The sequence below is a fragment of the Periplaneta americana genome, chromosome 1, assembly GCF_040183065.1.
Source record: "Periplaneta americana isolate PAMFEO1 chromosome 1, P.americana_PAMFEO1_priV1, whole genome shotgun sequence".
NCBI classification, from domain to species: domain Eukaryota; kingdom Metazoa; phylum Arthropoda; class Insecta; order Blattodea; family Blattidae; genus Periplaneta; species Periplaneta americana.
Genome location: NC_091117.1, coordinates 165062978 through 165077499, shown reverse-complemented (window position 1 = coordinate 165077499; position 14522 = coordinate 165062978). Strand labels below are relative to the sequence as shown.

At 34.4% G+C, this 14522-nt stretch overlaps 2 protein-coding genes across 5 annotated transcripts in view; one reads left to right on the top strand and one right to left on the bottom strand.

The window, feature by feature from the left end:
• lovit (loss of visual transmission) overlaps positions 1-8554 on the top strand; it is a 116837-nt gene extending 108283 nt beyond the window's left edge. For both annotated transcript variants that reach the window (XM_069830933.1, XM_069830925.1), the window contains exon 12: positions 466-8554. In XM_069830933.1, the coding sequence (XP_069687034.1) occupies positions 466-696 (231 nt within the window). In that variant the 3' untranslated portion in view covers positions 697-8554. The remainder of the gene's footprint in view (positions 1-465) is intronic.
• LOC138703250 (guanine nucleotide-binding protein subunit alpha-11-like) overlaps positions 8529-14522 on the bottom strand; it is a 54820-nt gene continuing 48826 nt past the window's right edge. For all 3 annotated transcript variants that reach the window (XM_069831005.1, XM_069830982.1, XM_069830991.1), the window contains exons 3-7: positions 14129-14265; positions 12907-13085; positions 12294-12459; positions 11582-11797; positions 8529-9822 (exon numbers count right to left, since the gene is read on the bottom strand). In XM_069831005.1, the coding sequence (XP_069687106.1) occupies positions 9640-9822; positions 11582-11797; positions 12294-12459; positions 12907-13085; positions 14129-14265 (881 nt within the window). In that variant the 3' untranslated portion in view covers positions 8529-9639. The remainder of the gene's footprint in view (positions 9823-11581; positions 11798-12293; positions 12460-12906; positions 13086-14128; positions 14266-14522) is intronic.

Sequence of the window (14522 nt, the reverse complement as noted above, 5' to 3'; positions counted from 1 at the left end):
AAAGGGAATGTAACTTTCTCCTCTCATTTAACCTGAGCCACAATAATTTATCGAAAGAAGGCGAAATGTGATCGTAGTAGCGGACATTACAAATGAAACGAATACACGCATTATGAACACGTTGCAGTTTCTGGGATAAATCCATCCTTAGATCACTGAATAAAGCGTCACAATAATCGAAATGAGGCATAATAAGAGTCTGTACAAGCGTCTGCTTTAATTTAGCTCCTATTATTATTATTATTATTATTATTATTATTATTATTATTATTATTATTATTATTATTATTATTCATTGTTTGTAGATGTGCCTACAGCTCATCTTTTTAATTATGTATCTGACTTAAAACTGCTGTTATGCCTAATTCCTCACTTTAATTAAAACAAATTATGATAAACACCATTGTAGGTAGTACAGTGGGATGTCTTCTATTTATGTGTAATTCTGTTTCCTCTGTGTAACAGTTTGAGGTAACAAAGGAAGGGGAAGCTAAACCAGATACACAACTCCGAGGACTGGGAACAGACGTTGCCATTGTGAGCAGCATGGTGTTTCTAGCACAGTTCTTTCTGTCCGTGTGTATGGGCTCTATTGTCAGCTTCTTCGGTACGACAACTACAGTGGTCAGTGTAGCAGCTCTCCTGAGTTTCTTTGGAGCCATTACTGCAACTCAAGTTATGTACCTGGAACTGTAACGTCTTCAGATATACTAACATTTCATTTTCTTTAATTTCGACTGTTCCTGAAGAAGAAAGGAACAGCAAGAGCAGTGTTACTGAATGGTAGGCCTACTAGGATAGTTAGGTGGAAGACAAAGACATACAACTTATTACGTTACAAAGCACAGTACTGTCTTCCTCCGACGAGTTTAGTGCTGGGACCTGAGGTATTCTTGCCATCGGTGCGGGGGGATTGCAGGTAGATTCTTTTGTTGCTACAGCCAAGCTGAGCCGAGCGGAGTGGGAAGTATTAATCGTCCAAAAATATGCAGTCTTCAGTTTGTAGTAGTGTGTGAATATTTCATATACATATTGTTTACCTAGGCCTATATGGTTTTGTTATTAATATATTAAATATATTGTTCCAATTTTTGCTCAAACGTCTCCCTGATGTTAGCTATGTTAATATTATATGAATTACTTATGTTAAATATTTCACTGTTACAAGTCATTTTTAAGGAAACATACCGCGGAAAAGTTGTTGGTTTTATTCTATTGAAATTTTAGAATATGTGTGATTTTTATCGTGAAAAACAGATTCCTATAATGTCATGCGAAAATCATTTGATGGTAATATCTTAAAATACAAATCAAGTAGTTTTACTTCTCAAGTGAGTTCAGCAGTACAGTATATTTAAATTGATTACTTTACTAATTTAATTCAAGTCTACTAATCACTAAATTTTATAGTATGATTCTTCTTTTCATTTATATTATTGTAGTTGTATTATGATTTTTCTTTTTATTTATTTTATTGTATTTGTATTTCTGGTGGTGTGATAGCCTTAACTTCACCAGAATAAATAAATAAATAAATAAATAAATAAATAAATAAATAAATAAGTAATTAATTAATTAATTAATTAATTAATTTCCTACAATTCTCTATCTCGCCAAAAATACGTTAGAAAATTAATAGGCATACTGTTCTCGTAAATTGGGCGAATGTTTTCAGTATGATTATACTTCCGTTGTCACTGTTCCCTCCTACTCCAGTACCGCGCTAGACTAGTCGGAACCGCATTCCTCTCAGCACTAAACTCCTCAGAGGATGACAGTAGTTGGACAATAGACAAGTGGGAGGCGAGAATATCTGCCTCACCTTATGATTTGAACACAACAGAGAACACTGGACTTCAACCAGAAGTGTGCCAATAGCTACAGAGAAGATATCTGACATGTTTTAATAAAGAACACGCAGTATGTGACAATAGTTACGTAGGAGAAAAGAAAGTCTGGCTTCATCATATAACAGAACAGAACTGTGATCAATAGATTACTTGTGCGGGATATGAGAGAACTTGCCAGTCCTGGTACAAAACACAGTATTGTGACAATAGCTATGTTGGGGACGGGAATATCCAACTTGCCACAAATGAAAGTGGGTGTGACAATATATTTTACATACGAGGTGAGAACACTTGGCCTTATAACTATGTAGAAAAAGTAGCACTAAATATGAAATTTTAAAGTTTTGAGACAGAAGTGTGATGAAAAGCTATAAACGGGAAGGGAAGGAATATCTGTCTACAAGATAACAATCATCATGGATGGTCGTCATGGCAAATTTAGAGATATGAGTGAGGCTCTGCCAGTCAATACATATGTAGTCTTAATCTTGTATGAGGCATATATCGCAATCTGAACCTAGTCTTCTCAATGTGCATATGGATCTTGCAATATCTATAGCATGACTGAATAGTGATTATCGTATCTTTGTCATTCTCGTTGTAATTGAAACTGACTTGTTCTTCATGACAGTTGTGTGCGTCTGTTTTTAATAATTCTCCTAGTTAACGCATTCCAAAAAGAACAAGCAACGGACCAACGGACACGTTGTGTTAAAGATATAGATTTAAGTTATTGGACATGAATTATTTTCTTGCTTCTCATACCAGAAACATCCTGTAGTTTCTCAGAAATGCAACATATTAATAGCTATCAAAGATCAGAACGTAACTAATGAAAAATACAGGAGTCATATGTTTGCTGTGTATATTTAATTTCAAATATTAGTAATAATGTGCAAAAAATCTAGTGAAGTGGTTTTGAGTAACGTGAAGAAACAAACAAATGAAAAATTAGCTTGATCTAGATTAAGATGAAATACAGAGAAATTAGAGAGTGAAAGAGAGAAAGAGAAAGAAATTATGATGTTACTACAGTCTAGTATATACAGTCACGAAGCTTGAGTTGTGAGGGTACTAAACCCCATTTCAATTTGGTTGATAGGCTTTCCCCTCTACTCACACTCCCTACTTTTAGTGAAGGGGAAGATGCTACTGTCCATTCCACAAACGTTCGACTAATTGACTTCCTACATAGTGACAAATTTTATTTCTGAAAGGGTTTACCGATACTCTATATTTCGAAAGTCCATACTAAGCGCTTATATTTCATTTTATTTTTCTTTATATTAACTGATACATTAAAAAGCTGCTGAGAGCAGAAGATAAATGTTTTCTCCACAGCTAGTTGCTACTCTACAGCATACACAGTGGGACAATCTGCACTGTGTCGCTCCCCCTGACTTCATAATACAAACTGACATTCCTAAATGTAACTAATTACATTAGTTGACAATATCATAAGAACTACATAAAAAATATATTGCAACATGTAATTGTCAAACATCTGTGACATTGTATTTTATATTCACTTATGTACTTTATTTAATATTTTATTTTCTAGTGTGTACAGTTTGGGGGGGTGCAGGTATAAGAGGTAACAGCCACCAGACTGTCACAGACGGACTCAGAAAAAGTAGAAGGGGAAAGAAATGCCATCGCATCCTCTCAACTTGTATGAAATGTCGTTTAGGAGCAGTAGACTGTGCAGGTACTATTTCGCATTGTCTGTAATGAGGCGATAGTAGCTATCCTAGTGGTTAGCAACTATCTATGGATGCATATTTACTACGTATTGAGCTTCGTGACTGTATATACCAGACTGTGATGTTACGGGGTAGAAAATTATTTTTCTGTGTAAGTAACAATTTATATCGTATTTCGAAACATATTTCGTTGACTCTCAGTAATCGATTCTTGACACAAAAATGGAATGTTGCACTGATATTATAAAATGTATGACTGTTGATGTATGTTCACTTGTTGCCAGTCTAATGTATATCACTGGTATCTGCTGGCCAGACAAATACAAAACGATATAAGAGTGTTCAAAAGAAGAGGTAATTTTTTTCTTCAAGTTCATAATAATGAATGAAGTCTACGTTGCAACTGATAAACAAAAAGATATCTAATAGCAAAATAAAATTAAACTTTTTTAAACAGAAATAGTTAGCGCTCAACTTATATGAAATAAATGTCTAAAGCAGTGGTCGTCAGCACTCGCTGAAATGGGTAGAGTGCATGGAGGGTAAGGAACTCTACTTCGTCGTGCACAAGGGATAGAGAGACAGCATACCCGCCAGCAGCGACGATTGCACACTAAGGCTGTGTCTTGTCTGCGGGTAAGAGACGCTAGCCCGAGCGTGCAGTGTTTTGATGACCGCTGGTCTAAAGCAAAGATTAAACAAAGTATGCAGCCATCAAGGGAAGCACATCTGTTAATTTCTTACATATCTGTATAATCACCAACACAAGGTATTTAAAAATCATAAATATTTAAATACAACAGTGTCATAGTGGTGATAGTTAAAACCATGTTTATACAGAGTTGGACAGATAAAACCGGCCCCTCTCATTTCATTTGATTTGAAATTATTTTGGCTAGCCTTTATTCCGCATGTTTAGTTACATCAGCGAATAGGGATTATATAGAATGGACACTGAGCGAATTTTCCTGTTCTGTTTTTCTGTGTGCATGCACTCTGTCGGCATTTAGTTCCACTTGCAAGCGCTAGAAGCATTGTAATCGAGCTTATGCTAAGAGTTCCCCGATAATAATTGAATTATATAAGAGTTGAGACACAGGATCCAAACATCTTGTTGCATAATCCAGTAACGGCTTTTCTTCCAATAAATTCAAGTTAACAACTTTTCGTTATTTCTCAGTGATAAACTATACTTGTTTTTTTGAAAGATGGGACATGACAGTTAAGCGGCCGAGCTTGGAACTACAGTGCCATGTTGCCAATATGGACTATCATGCTGCCAGCTGATGAAAGCTAGCAATTGACGTTAAGATGGCTGACGTTAAAACATTCATTGACAATTGACGCAAATGTAAGAAAACAATACAAAAATCGACAGAGAATCAAACACAAAACGTACCAATGCTAACACTGTGTGCACAATAAATGTCGCCAAGAGAGCTATAAGCACTCGCCATGTGGAAACGGTAAGTTTGGCAACTCAACTGTTGTTACCATAGCAACAGGCCTTCCACGCTATGTGACATTCAGTTGTTTTTCCGATCACAACGCTCCTGTCATGTCCCATCTTTCAAAAAAATAAGTATAGCTGTAGGTAATAATAATTTTTATGTTTTATATATAATAAATTATATTATAAAATAATATAATACATTACAAAATTATGTATCAAATTCGTTTAATATTTGTATACAATATATTGGCGTATGGTTTTACTTCTCATAGGAGTTTTGTTTTTTCCATTTTCAGTGGTATCAAATCATTACATATTTTAATTGTTGATGGGGTCAACGTCTCAACTCTCATTATAAAGGAACTCTAGAATCTAGACATTACAGATAATGACGGATTTATTATTTCACCGGTTCAATATATTTTGAGTACATAATATACCTAGAAGTATTCATTTTGTATGTCTGTTATATTTCCGCTGTGTTGACTGCTAGCTAGTGTGTCAGTGCCAACTCTAGGGAAAAAGCATAATCTCACGCTCATGCTGGTTTGAAGGTCATTGAAATCAGTCACTACTACATCAAAGATACCGACTCATAGTGTCCACTTATAACTCCCTATACGCTGGTTACATTGTTGCTTGTTACATGCTGTAACTTATAAATGATTTATAAACTGTTCTGTTTGTTGTTGTAATGTAAACAGTTGCTTTGTGAATAAGAAGTGTTGTTTTTGTGAATAAGCTTGACATATTCAATACCAGAGATGGACTCGTATTAATTAATAATCTTCCGTAAATTAACATTTATATTGAGAATTTTTAGAAACACACATTAATAAATTCTACACTTGCATATAAAAAATATGCCAACAAATAATTAGGATTATCATATCATTAAATATGGACTTTCTGTAGGCCTAACGTAAATTATATGAAAATAGTGAGTTAAATTTAACTTATTTGTAAATATCGCCCATATATTCTGTATCAAAATTAAATATGGCAGATTTTCAATTTTTTTTTAATAAAATCTGTTTCTTTCTCTGTCTTTTAAAACAAAATGTCCCCCTCATGTACCTAGCATAATTGACATTTTAAAATATTTTAATAAATATTATAATTTTAAAACTCCAGAGTTAATTATTTAGAAGTTATGCTCAGTTTATAGGGTGACAGCTTACAAATTGGAAGTGCATTATTTCGACACATCAGCCAAGGAATTTTTTCTTATTTTCGTAATTTTCAAAGACATTCAGGAACCCAATCGACCTATTATAAAAAAAAATAAATAAAGAGGTCCTTCCCTTGAGATAAAAGTGGCTTCATGTAAATGAGGAATTCTACCTCATAATTATTTTAAGTAACTACCAGATAAAGAAACTTGTACTTAAAAAATTATTTTCACAGTGTAATATGCCATATTTTGAAAGGCTGTTAACTACTGTAAAGGGCTCCATACACGCAAAGACTTATCGGAGACTTATCTGTACAGACTTACCTCAGAGAGGTATGTTTCTATGTTTACTTTTCTCCCACTTAATTTGGAGAATGATACAGTCGGAAAAATTCAAGCAATATTGCAGAACACTGGAGACTTATCTCAAGACCAATAGTTCCAATACTTTCTGCCCGTACACGAGGTTTGTCAGTGAATTTATGTTTGTAAAGACTTACCTCCAGGTAAGTCTCTGAGTGTATGGGGTTCCTAAGGATATAAGAATTATTTCAGAAATGATTCTGTGGTGTGTATAATTATGTATATATACGCCTATATATACTCATATTCGTATTCATTCATTCATAGTTTTCTGCCCAAGGGGAGGTCTTTCCCTGCAAACCCACAATTCTCAATCTTTCTGCCTTCCCTTTGTCTCTGCATATGATCCATATATCTTAATGTCGTCTATCATCCGATATCTTCTTTGCCCCGAACTCTTCTCCCAGTCACCATTCCTTCCAGTGCATTCTTCAGCACACAGTCTCTTCTCAGCCAGTGACTCATCCAATTCCTTTCTCTCTTCCTGATCAGTTTCAGCATCATTCCTTCTTCACCCACTCTTTCCAACACAGATTCATTTCTTATTCTGTCCGTCCATTTCACACACTCCATCTTTCTCCATATCCACATTTCAAAAATTCTTCTAGTCGCTTCTCTTCACTTCGTCGTAATGTCCATGTTTCTGCCCCACACAATACTACACTCCATACAAAGCAGTTCACTAGTCTCTTCCTTACTTCTTTTTCTAGAGGTCTGCAGAAGATGCTCCTTTTTCTATTAAAAGCTTCCTTTGCCATTGCTGTCCTCCTTTTGACTTCCTGGCAGCAACTCATGTTACTACTTAGGCCTATACAGTGACATCAAAAACTTTTTCCTTACATTTTTATTGTACCTTGGTTTTTTTTACTATACCATGCAGGTTTTGCTTAATAATGTATAGTTGCCACGGAAATATTTTACACCCCATAGGTACAATCAGGACATAGTTAAAGAAGCAAGAAAAAAGATTTTGACGTCACTTTAGTAAGCTCCAAGTATTTGAAGCTGACCACTTGTTTTACTGACAATTCGAATTTGCGCGTTTACCTTCTTCATTTTTCTTTAGCGAAATGTAAAGCTCTGCAGCAATTCCATTCTTTTATACATTTTCTTTACTTTCATTGCAATGCTGCTGCAGCAACTGTGCAGCAAACTCCAAATACTGGCAGAATGCGTGTTTTGGTCGTTTGCAACGTTTATTATTATTAAAATCTTATAGTAATAATAATTCCATGTTATTATCTTGGAAGTCGAAACTATTTAACATGTTTGGTTATTTTAAGGTTAAATTTATTACTGCAGTAACAGCGGTCAATATTAATTGTCCACTATTTTGCAGTCAGCTGGCCGGATTTGCATTTTTCTTTTTCGCCTGTATTTTTGCTGCATGCTGCATGAAGTGCTTTATCAAAGTGCTTTAAAAAACGCACGGATACTGTTCACAACTGTCATTCAGCTGCAGTAGTATAGCCCTTAGTACCGGTATCTACTCCTCTTCTGCTAACAACGCCATATCATCAGCAAATCTTATACTATCTTATATATACATATATATAGACACACACACATACACATACATATATACCAGTATGTAAAAATTCAGTACTATATATTTTATGTGATATATTGACATAAGTACCGGTACTAATTAACCATTAATGTTATGTGTATTAGTTAAACAATGGAAAGTGTTTTCATAACCTCAAAACCAATACTGAAATCCAGCAAATGTAAAATTTTTCATCATAATGGACAATAATTTTGATGGAAAAAATATATAATGATGAAAAATTTGATGTATATATTTTAACAACTTCCATAAACTTTTCAAGAAGTGTAACAATGTACTAAACAATATACGGTACGGTATGTGGCAATGTAGACTATGTTATTGAAGATCTACAATAATTGTTGAGCTGAGCAGACATTGCCGCATTTAGTTTTAATCTTTTCAAATGGGACTGAAACAGAAGTATACAAAAACGAAGCCATAAAATATTGTTTTTAATTTATTTTTATATCACTGTACATCTAAATTTTCGTATTTCAACAATGCATTCGTAAACTGTAATATCTACTTCAATCCGGAAACAGAAAATGAAGTGTACACAGGAAAAACAATCCATATCACAATAGTATTAAGGGTGATGTCATTATCTAATTCAGTATATTACTACAAACTTTAGTGTTGTTCTTGTCAAAACTGATAAAGAAGAATTAACACTATGGATACAGTCAACCTTGCCTTCATTTCCAGTAGGATCGGCAATAAATTTTACTGCAAAATATGCCAGTACTGAATCAGATTAATATCTAACCCTTAACAGAAACATGACTTTGATAATTTTTCCCTTGTACCCTTCAAACATGATTACTTGTCCACAAATGTTAATGTACAATTTCTGTCTGTTAATAACAAAGAATTTAATTATATGACTGATGTTAATATAATGTTATTTAATAATTTCAATTTTTTCCTATCTAACAGATAGGCCTAAGTTTCACCTACTTTCAAAGCCTACTTCTCAAGCAAATCGATTAATTCAAAAAGTTTGTAACTGATTTATTTGTACTGTCTGTTGTTTAACTGTAAACTTGGTGTACAATAAAATTTTCTTTTTGATAAAAGAATTATTAATAATTTTTATTATCGGAACTTCTGTGTTTTAACTACTGTATACATTAAAAGTGATAAGCAATACATTTCTCTTGAAATGTACCTAATAATCAGGTATATTTCTCAGGATATGTATTAATTACTACAAAGCTTCCTTTTTTACATTCCAGTTTCTTACAAAAATAGTGGTACCATAGTTTTTGTAAGAACAATCAGTTTCTAAAATAAATACCAGGCCTATATGCATATCTAGACTAACAGAAACAAAGCCACAATAATTTTATTGTGTAACCGAATTTAATGTACTACCGTAGCAATACTTTCTTCAATTAAACTTATGAATCATATATTCACACATTTAGTTACAACTGAAAAACTTTTTAATATTTTAGCAATTTCTTGTACCAGCACGATTATACGCTTATCTATTTCCTACCATAACAAAATATTACATTACTTATTACGTATAACTAAAATAATTACGACTCTGTGTCAAGAAACTGAGCAAATTGCATATCACTTTCAGTCTCTTCTTCAATTCTTTGGCGAGTAGGGAATGTCCAAAAGCGTTTACATATGCCAAAAGCTTCATTGCGCTCCTTTTTAAGTTCCTTTATGTTTTCATCCAGCTTCATCAAATCAAATTCCTGAAGATCTAATCCCTAAAAATTTAAGAGATATGATACACAAATTATGAGAATAATTAATGACTATGTATTAACTTATGTGACTATTATTGCGTCTGTGAAATTCGTGATTAGTGTTGCCAGATCTAGCATAATTTATGTCTCTTTAGCATCTACCATCTCGGTATTAGCATAATGTCGAAATCCAGCATAACGGATTTTTCCTCAGATCAGATGTTTTTCTTTAAGTTCTTAATGTGAAAAATGGATGATGAGGATGGTATGAATATTTTTGTATCTTAACTGTAATAATATTCAATGGACATGTAATTATTAAAGAACAAAAAATTCTTTAATAATCTCAATAGTGCAGCTCTGTTCTGCAAGTAGCCTGGAAGATCATTTAGTACCTTACGATATATTGAGATCAACGATGACAGAAAACCGCCCAAACAGACTATACTTAATGAGTAAATAAAGGTATCCCCGTAACATGCCATGAAGGCACATGGGGGGCATGGAGGTAGAGCCCCATGCTTTCCATGACCTCGGCACTAGAATGAGGTGGTGTGGTCGGCACCACACTCTGACCGCCTTTTACCCCTGGGAAAGACCCGGTCATGGATGAATATATATTTATCCATGACCCGGTACTCAATTTTATAAGAGGCTGAGTGAACCTCGGGGCCGTTCTGAAAGTTTGGCAACGAGAAAAAATCCTGCCACACCTGGGATCGAACCCCGGACCTTCCAGTCCGTAGCCAGCTGCTCTACCAACTGAGATACCCGGCCCTTGCTTAATGAGTATTCATAGGATATTAGTCTTGGAAAATAAGGGAGAGTTGAAGATGGAAGTTACAGAGAGACCTTCTGAGAACCCATGACACTTGTGCTATAATAAGTTGTTAATGTATGTGAATTTTGTTTTTACTCATACTGAATACCTAAGTCTAAAATTAGAACTTTAACTCAGTTGGCTTCCCTTTTATTGAGTGCCAGTAACTAAATCAATAAATTTAATGTCGAAATAAACACACTTGTTATGTTTTAGGAAGAAACACTGAATAAACACATAAAAGCTGAAAACATGGTACGGTATTTCCTAGAGAACCTTAAAATAATACTATGTAACACAAATCCATACTATTCAAACACAGCCAACATGATGGTCTCGCGGCTAGAACGCTGGACTTATAATCTTGTGGATCTGGGTTCGATCCCCGATGTACTCCCCAATTTATAACTTGTGTTGGCAAGCCTGTGGTCCAGATAACACAAGGGTTTTCTCTGGGAAGCTCCGGTTTCTTTGTGGCATCTCAAGAAATCAATCATCTCATTGCAGATGTAGTGTAGGCCAGCCTCCTATGGCACACCCTGAGTAACGACTCTGTTGGTAAATTGATCTACATAACTGGCTTCATATGGGTAAATGATGTCAGGTCAAGTACTCGCTCACTAACATTGTGTCACAGCTCTAAAAATGTCTGCCGAGTAATCGAAATCTTGGCTATGCCCATGGTCACAATGCAATTATATTTTTATGCTTACAACAAATTACTTTCTTAAATTGTGTGTGGATAAGCTTCAGGGCTTCTACCGCGTTGTCTTGGTGTTATTGGCTGACGTTTCGACCGACTGCTCTGTAGCTGGCCACAACACAGCGGTCGAAACGTCAGCCAATAACACCAAGACAACGCGGTAGAAGCCCTGAAGCTTATCCACACACCATGTACACCAGCCGTGGAAGCCTACGCGAACACTTACTTTCTTAAATATTGATAAAATATGTACATACCTTTACTATCTTCCATTTTTTGTCCTCAATAGTGACAGGAAAGGAGAAAAAGAGCTCCTTTGGAATATTGTAAGAACCATCAGATCTCACAACCATGCTTGTCAAATGGTTTGGTGGAGTACCAAACCACCAATTTTTCATGTGGTCAATGGCAGCTACTGACATTGCAACAGTTCTCTTTGCATCTGTTACGTCAAATGACAACTCACGCACAGTCTATTAAATTAAATTAACATCAATTAGCTAATGTCTCTCTTAAAAATTTTGAATTGGAAAATTAGTACAGAAAACTTAAATTTTTAGATATGCTTATGAAGAAATCGTCAATTCTGTTTTGAAACTACCAATGTCGATTAGGATCATACTAAAATAAGTATGAAATGCAACACTGGTCTTATTCAATTTACTAACATACCTAACTATTTGACTAGTTAAAGACTTTGGGTAGGCTATTTGGAAAGGACATAAAAAAGGCGTGTTAAAATGACTGAAATTTTCCTGTTGCTCATAAGATTAAAACACAGCATAAAGTCATTCTTTATTAAGTTTATTTTGAAGTACCGAAAATGTTCAGAGTCAATGAGATAGTAATAAAATTAGGGCTTACAAAAACAAGACAATTTTATTGCTAAATCAATACAGCATAACACTCACTAATAAATTTACATTACTGAAATATCTCTCATCAAAAAATTATAGTTGATAAACTTACATTATTGAATTCCCCTTTGATCCAAAAATCATCTTTTATTGCTGCATATGCACTGATTTCTTTTTCTTCAAGAGGCATTTTTATTACAGCATGGCGTAGGTCAGCATATATTAAGTCTGTTGTGTTTCCCCATACAATAATATCTTTAATGTCTTCAATTTTAATCCTGGTGAAAAGAAATAAGTCCATCATTGAGTCCATACAACACGACACTTTAAATACTTAAATATTCTTTGCATCATTCATATTCTCTAGATAAGATTCCAACGAAATAAAATTCCGAAAAATGTTAAACAAAAAATTATTTCATATATGAAATATCGTTCACTGAATAATCAAGTTAACTATGTAAATTGCATTATACTTTGTTATTGCTAGACCCCGAATCTACTTTCCTCGTAAAATGAGAGCACTGTACAAAATAGCTACAAGATAAATCTAAAGCTATCAATTTAAATATAGGGAAAAAATAACAGTAATTTTCTATATGAAATATATTTTTAAAATAATATATAGTAGACAATAACACTTATAAACTATACTTAAGGATTTTAAAATATAGTTAATCTCAAATCATATCTGTGAATTAAACTTAACCATTCTAAGTTTGTACCTGAGTCTGGATGACACGAGAGTTGTTGCTATATTCTGTGCAAAGAGACTGAGTCCTGCGAAATTCGTGTAAGGTATAGAAGGAGCATACAAGGAGCAGATGTGTGCTCTTGTATTAGCAGAATAACCCACAATTAAAACCAACACTGTCTTTTTGGCATATAAATTTAATGCTTCTCCCTGTAACACAGGAGAACATTGGCAGTTGAACACAGTACAACATCTAAGGTAATAGCAAATGTGACCATATAAATGAAGGGGTGAGAATGATATAGTTCTAAGCCACACAGACAAAATTTTACAGGAGAGCAAGTTAAAAGTTTAGAGTCCAATGCTATTAGGTGCAGTATCATAATTTCTTTGGCGTATATTTACATCATTTGTTGAGTAATTTTTATAATGTTTTAATAGTAGCTTCTTTATATATGTAAGAAATGAACTCGCACAAAAAAACCATTTTTGTTAAAAGTGTGGCTTTCGACTATCTCATTCTCACCCATTCAATTGTAGTACATAAATATTTTAACTGGTAATGATAAAACATTGATAAAAGTTAATAACAGATCACGATAAAAATGATTCGTGGCAGTGTTCATTGCAACAATGGTGGTGATGACAGTCGTGAAGACAGCAACATATGTGATAATGGTTATGGTAATGGTAGTGATTGTCATGACGGTGATTGTGATTGTCATGTTGCTAGTAGCAGTGGTAGTAGAAATGGAAATAGTAACATGGTAATGATGGTAGTAGTGCTGGTGGTGGTGATGGTGGTAAGAGAGACAGTGAAAGTGATGGTGTTGGTGGTGGTGGTGGTAGTGATGAAGGGTAGTGGTGGTTATAGCGAGATGGTATTGGTGGTGGTAGTAGCAACAGAGGTGATAATGGTAGTGATAGTGACACCAAGAATAGTGGTGGTTGTGATATTGTCAGCAAAGGAGGTAGAAGTGACTGAAGTGAGATTAATGTTGGCAGTGATTGTGACATGGGAGTTCGTGGTAATGAAAGTGGTGGTTCTGACAATGATGATGGCAGTGAGATTGGTTCTGGTGACAGCAGTGAGGTTAGTGATGATGATAGTAGTATTGATCATCGCGATAGTTATAGTGACGATTGTGATGGTAATAATCATGACAGAGACACTAGCAGATTGATTGTTCAGCTAGTGGCAATGCAGATGTTGTAATATGACATAAAATATTAGAACAGTAATGATACATTACATGAAGTTTGTATAGTGCAAATCTTTCTTCTAATCTATCCTTACGACTTATTTGTGGTGTAAGCTTGGGGTATGGTAGCAGAAAGGCTACATCAATATCTTTAAATGCTTCTTCCAGTTTAGAAGTTACAATAACATCTGAAAAAAAAAATCATATGTACTTCTGGAACAGAATATAATATAATTATTTTTATTTCACCAAACTTTTATCTGCAGAGTTGTAATTGGCCCTCTTGAGCCATTGTTGCCATGGGACTATGTTTAGCCAGTACATAAGCTATCAGTAAGATAAGGCAAGAAATTAAACGCTGACAATGGTGGCCCAACACTTTTTAGAAATAAAAGTGTAGGAACTCTTTTACTGGAAGAGTATTCCTTTTCTTAGTGAAGATATC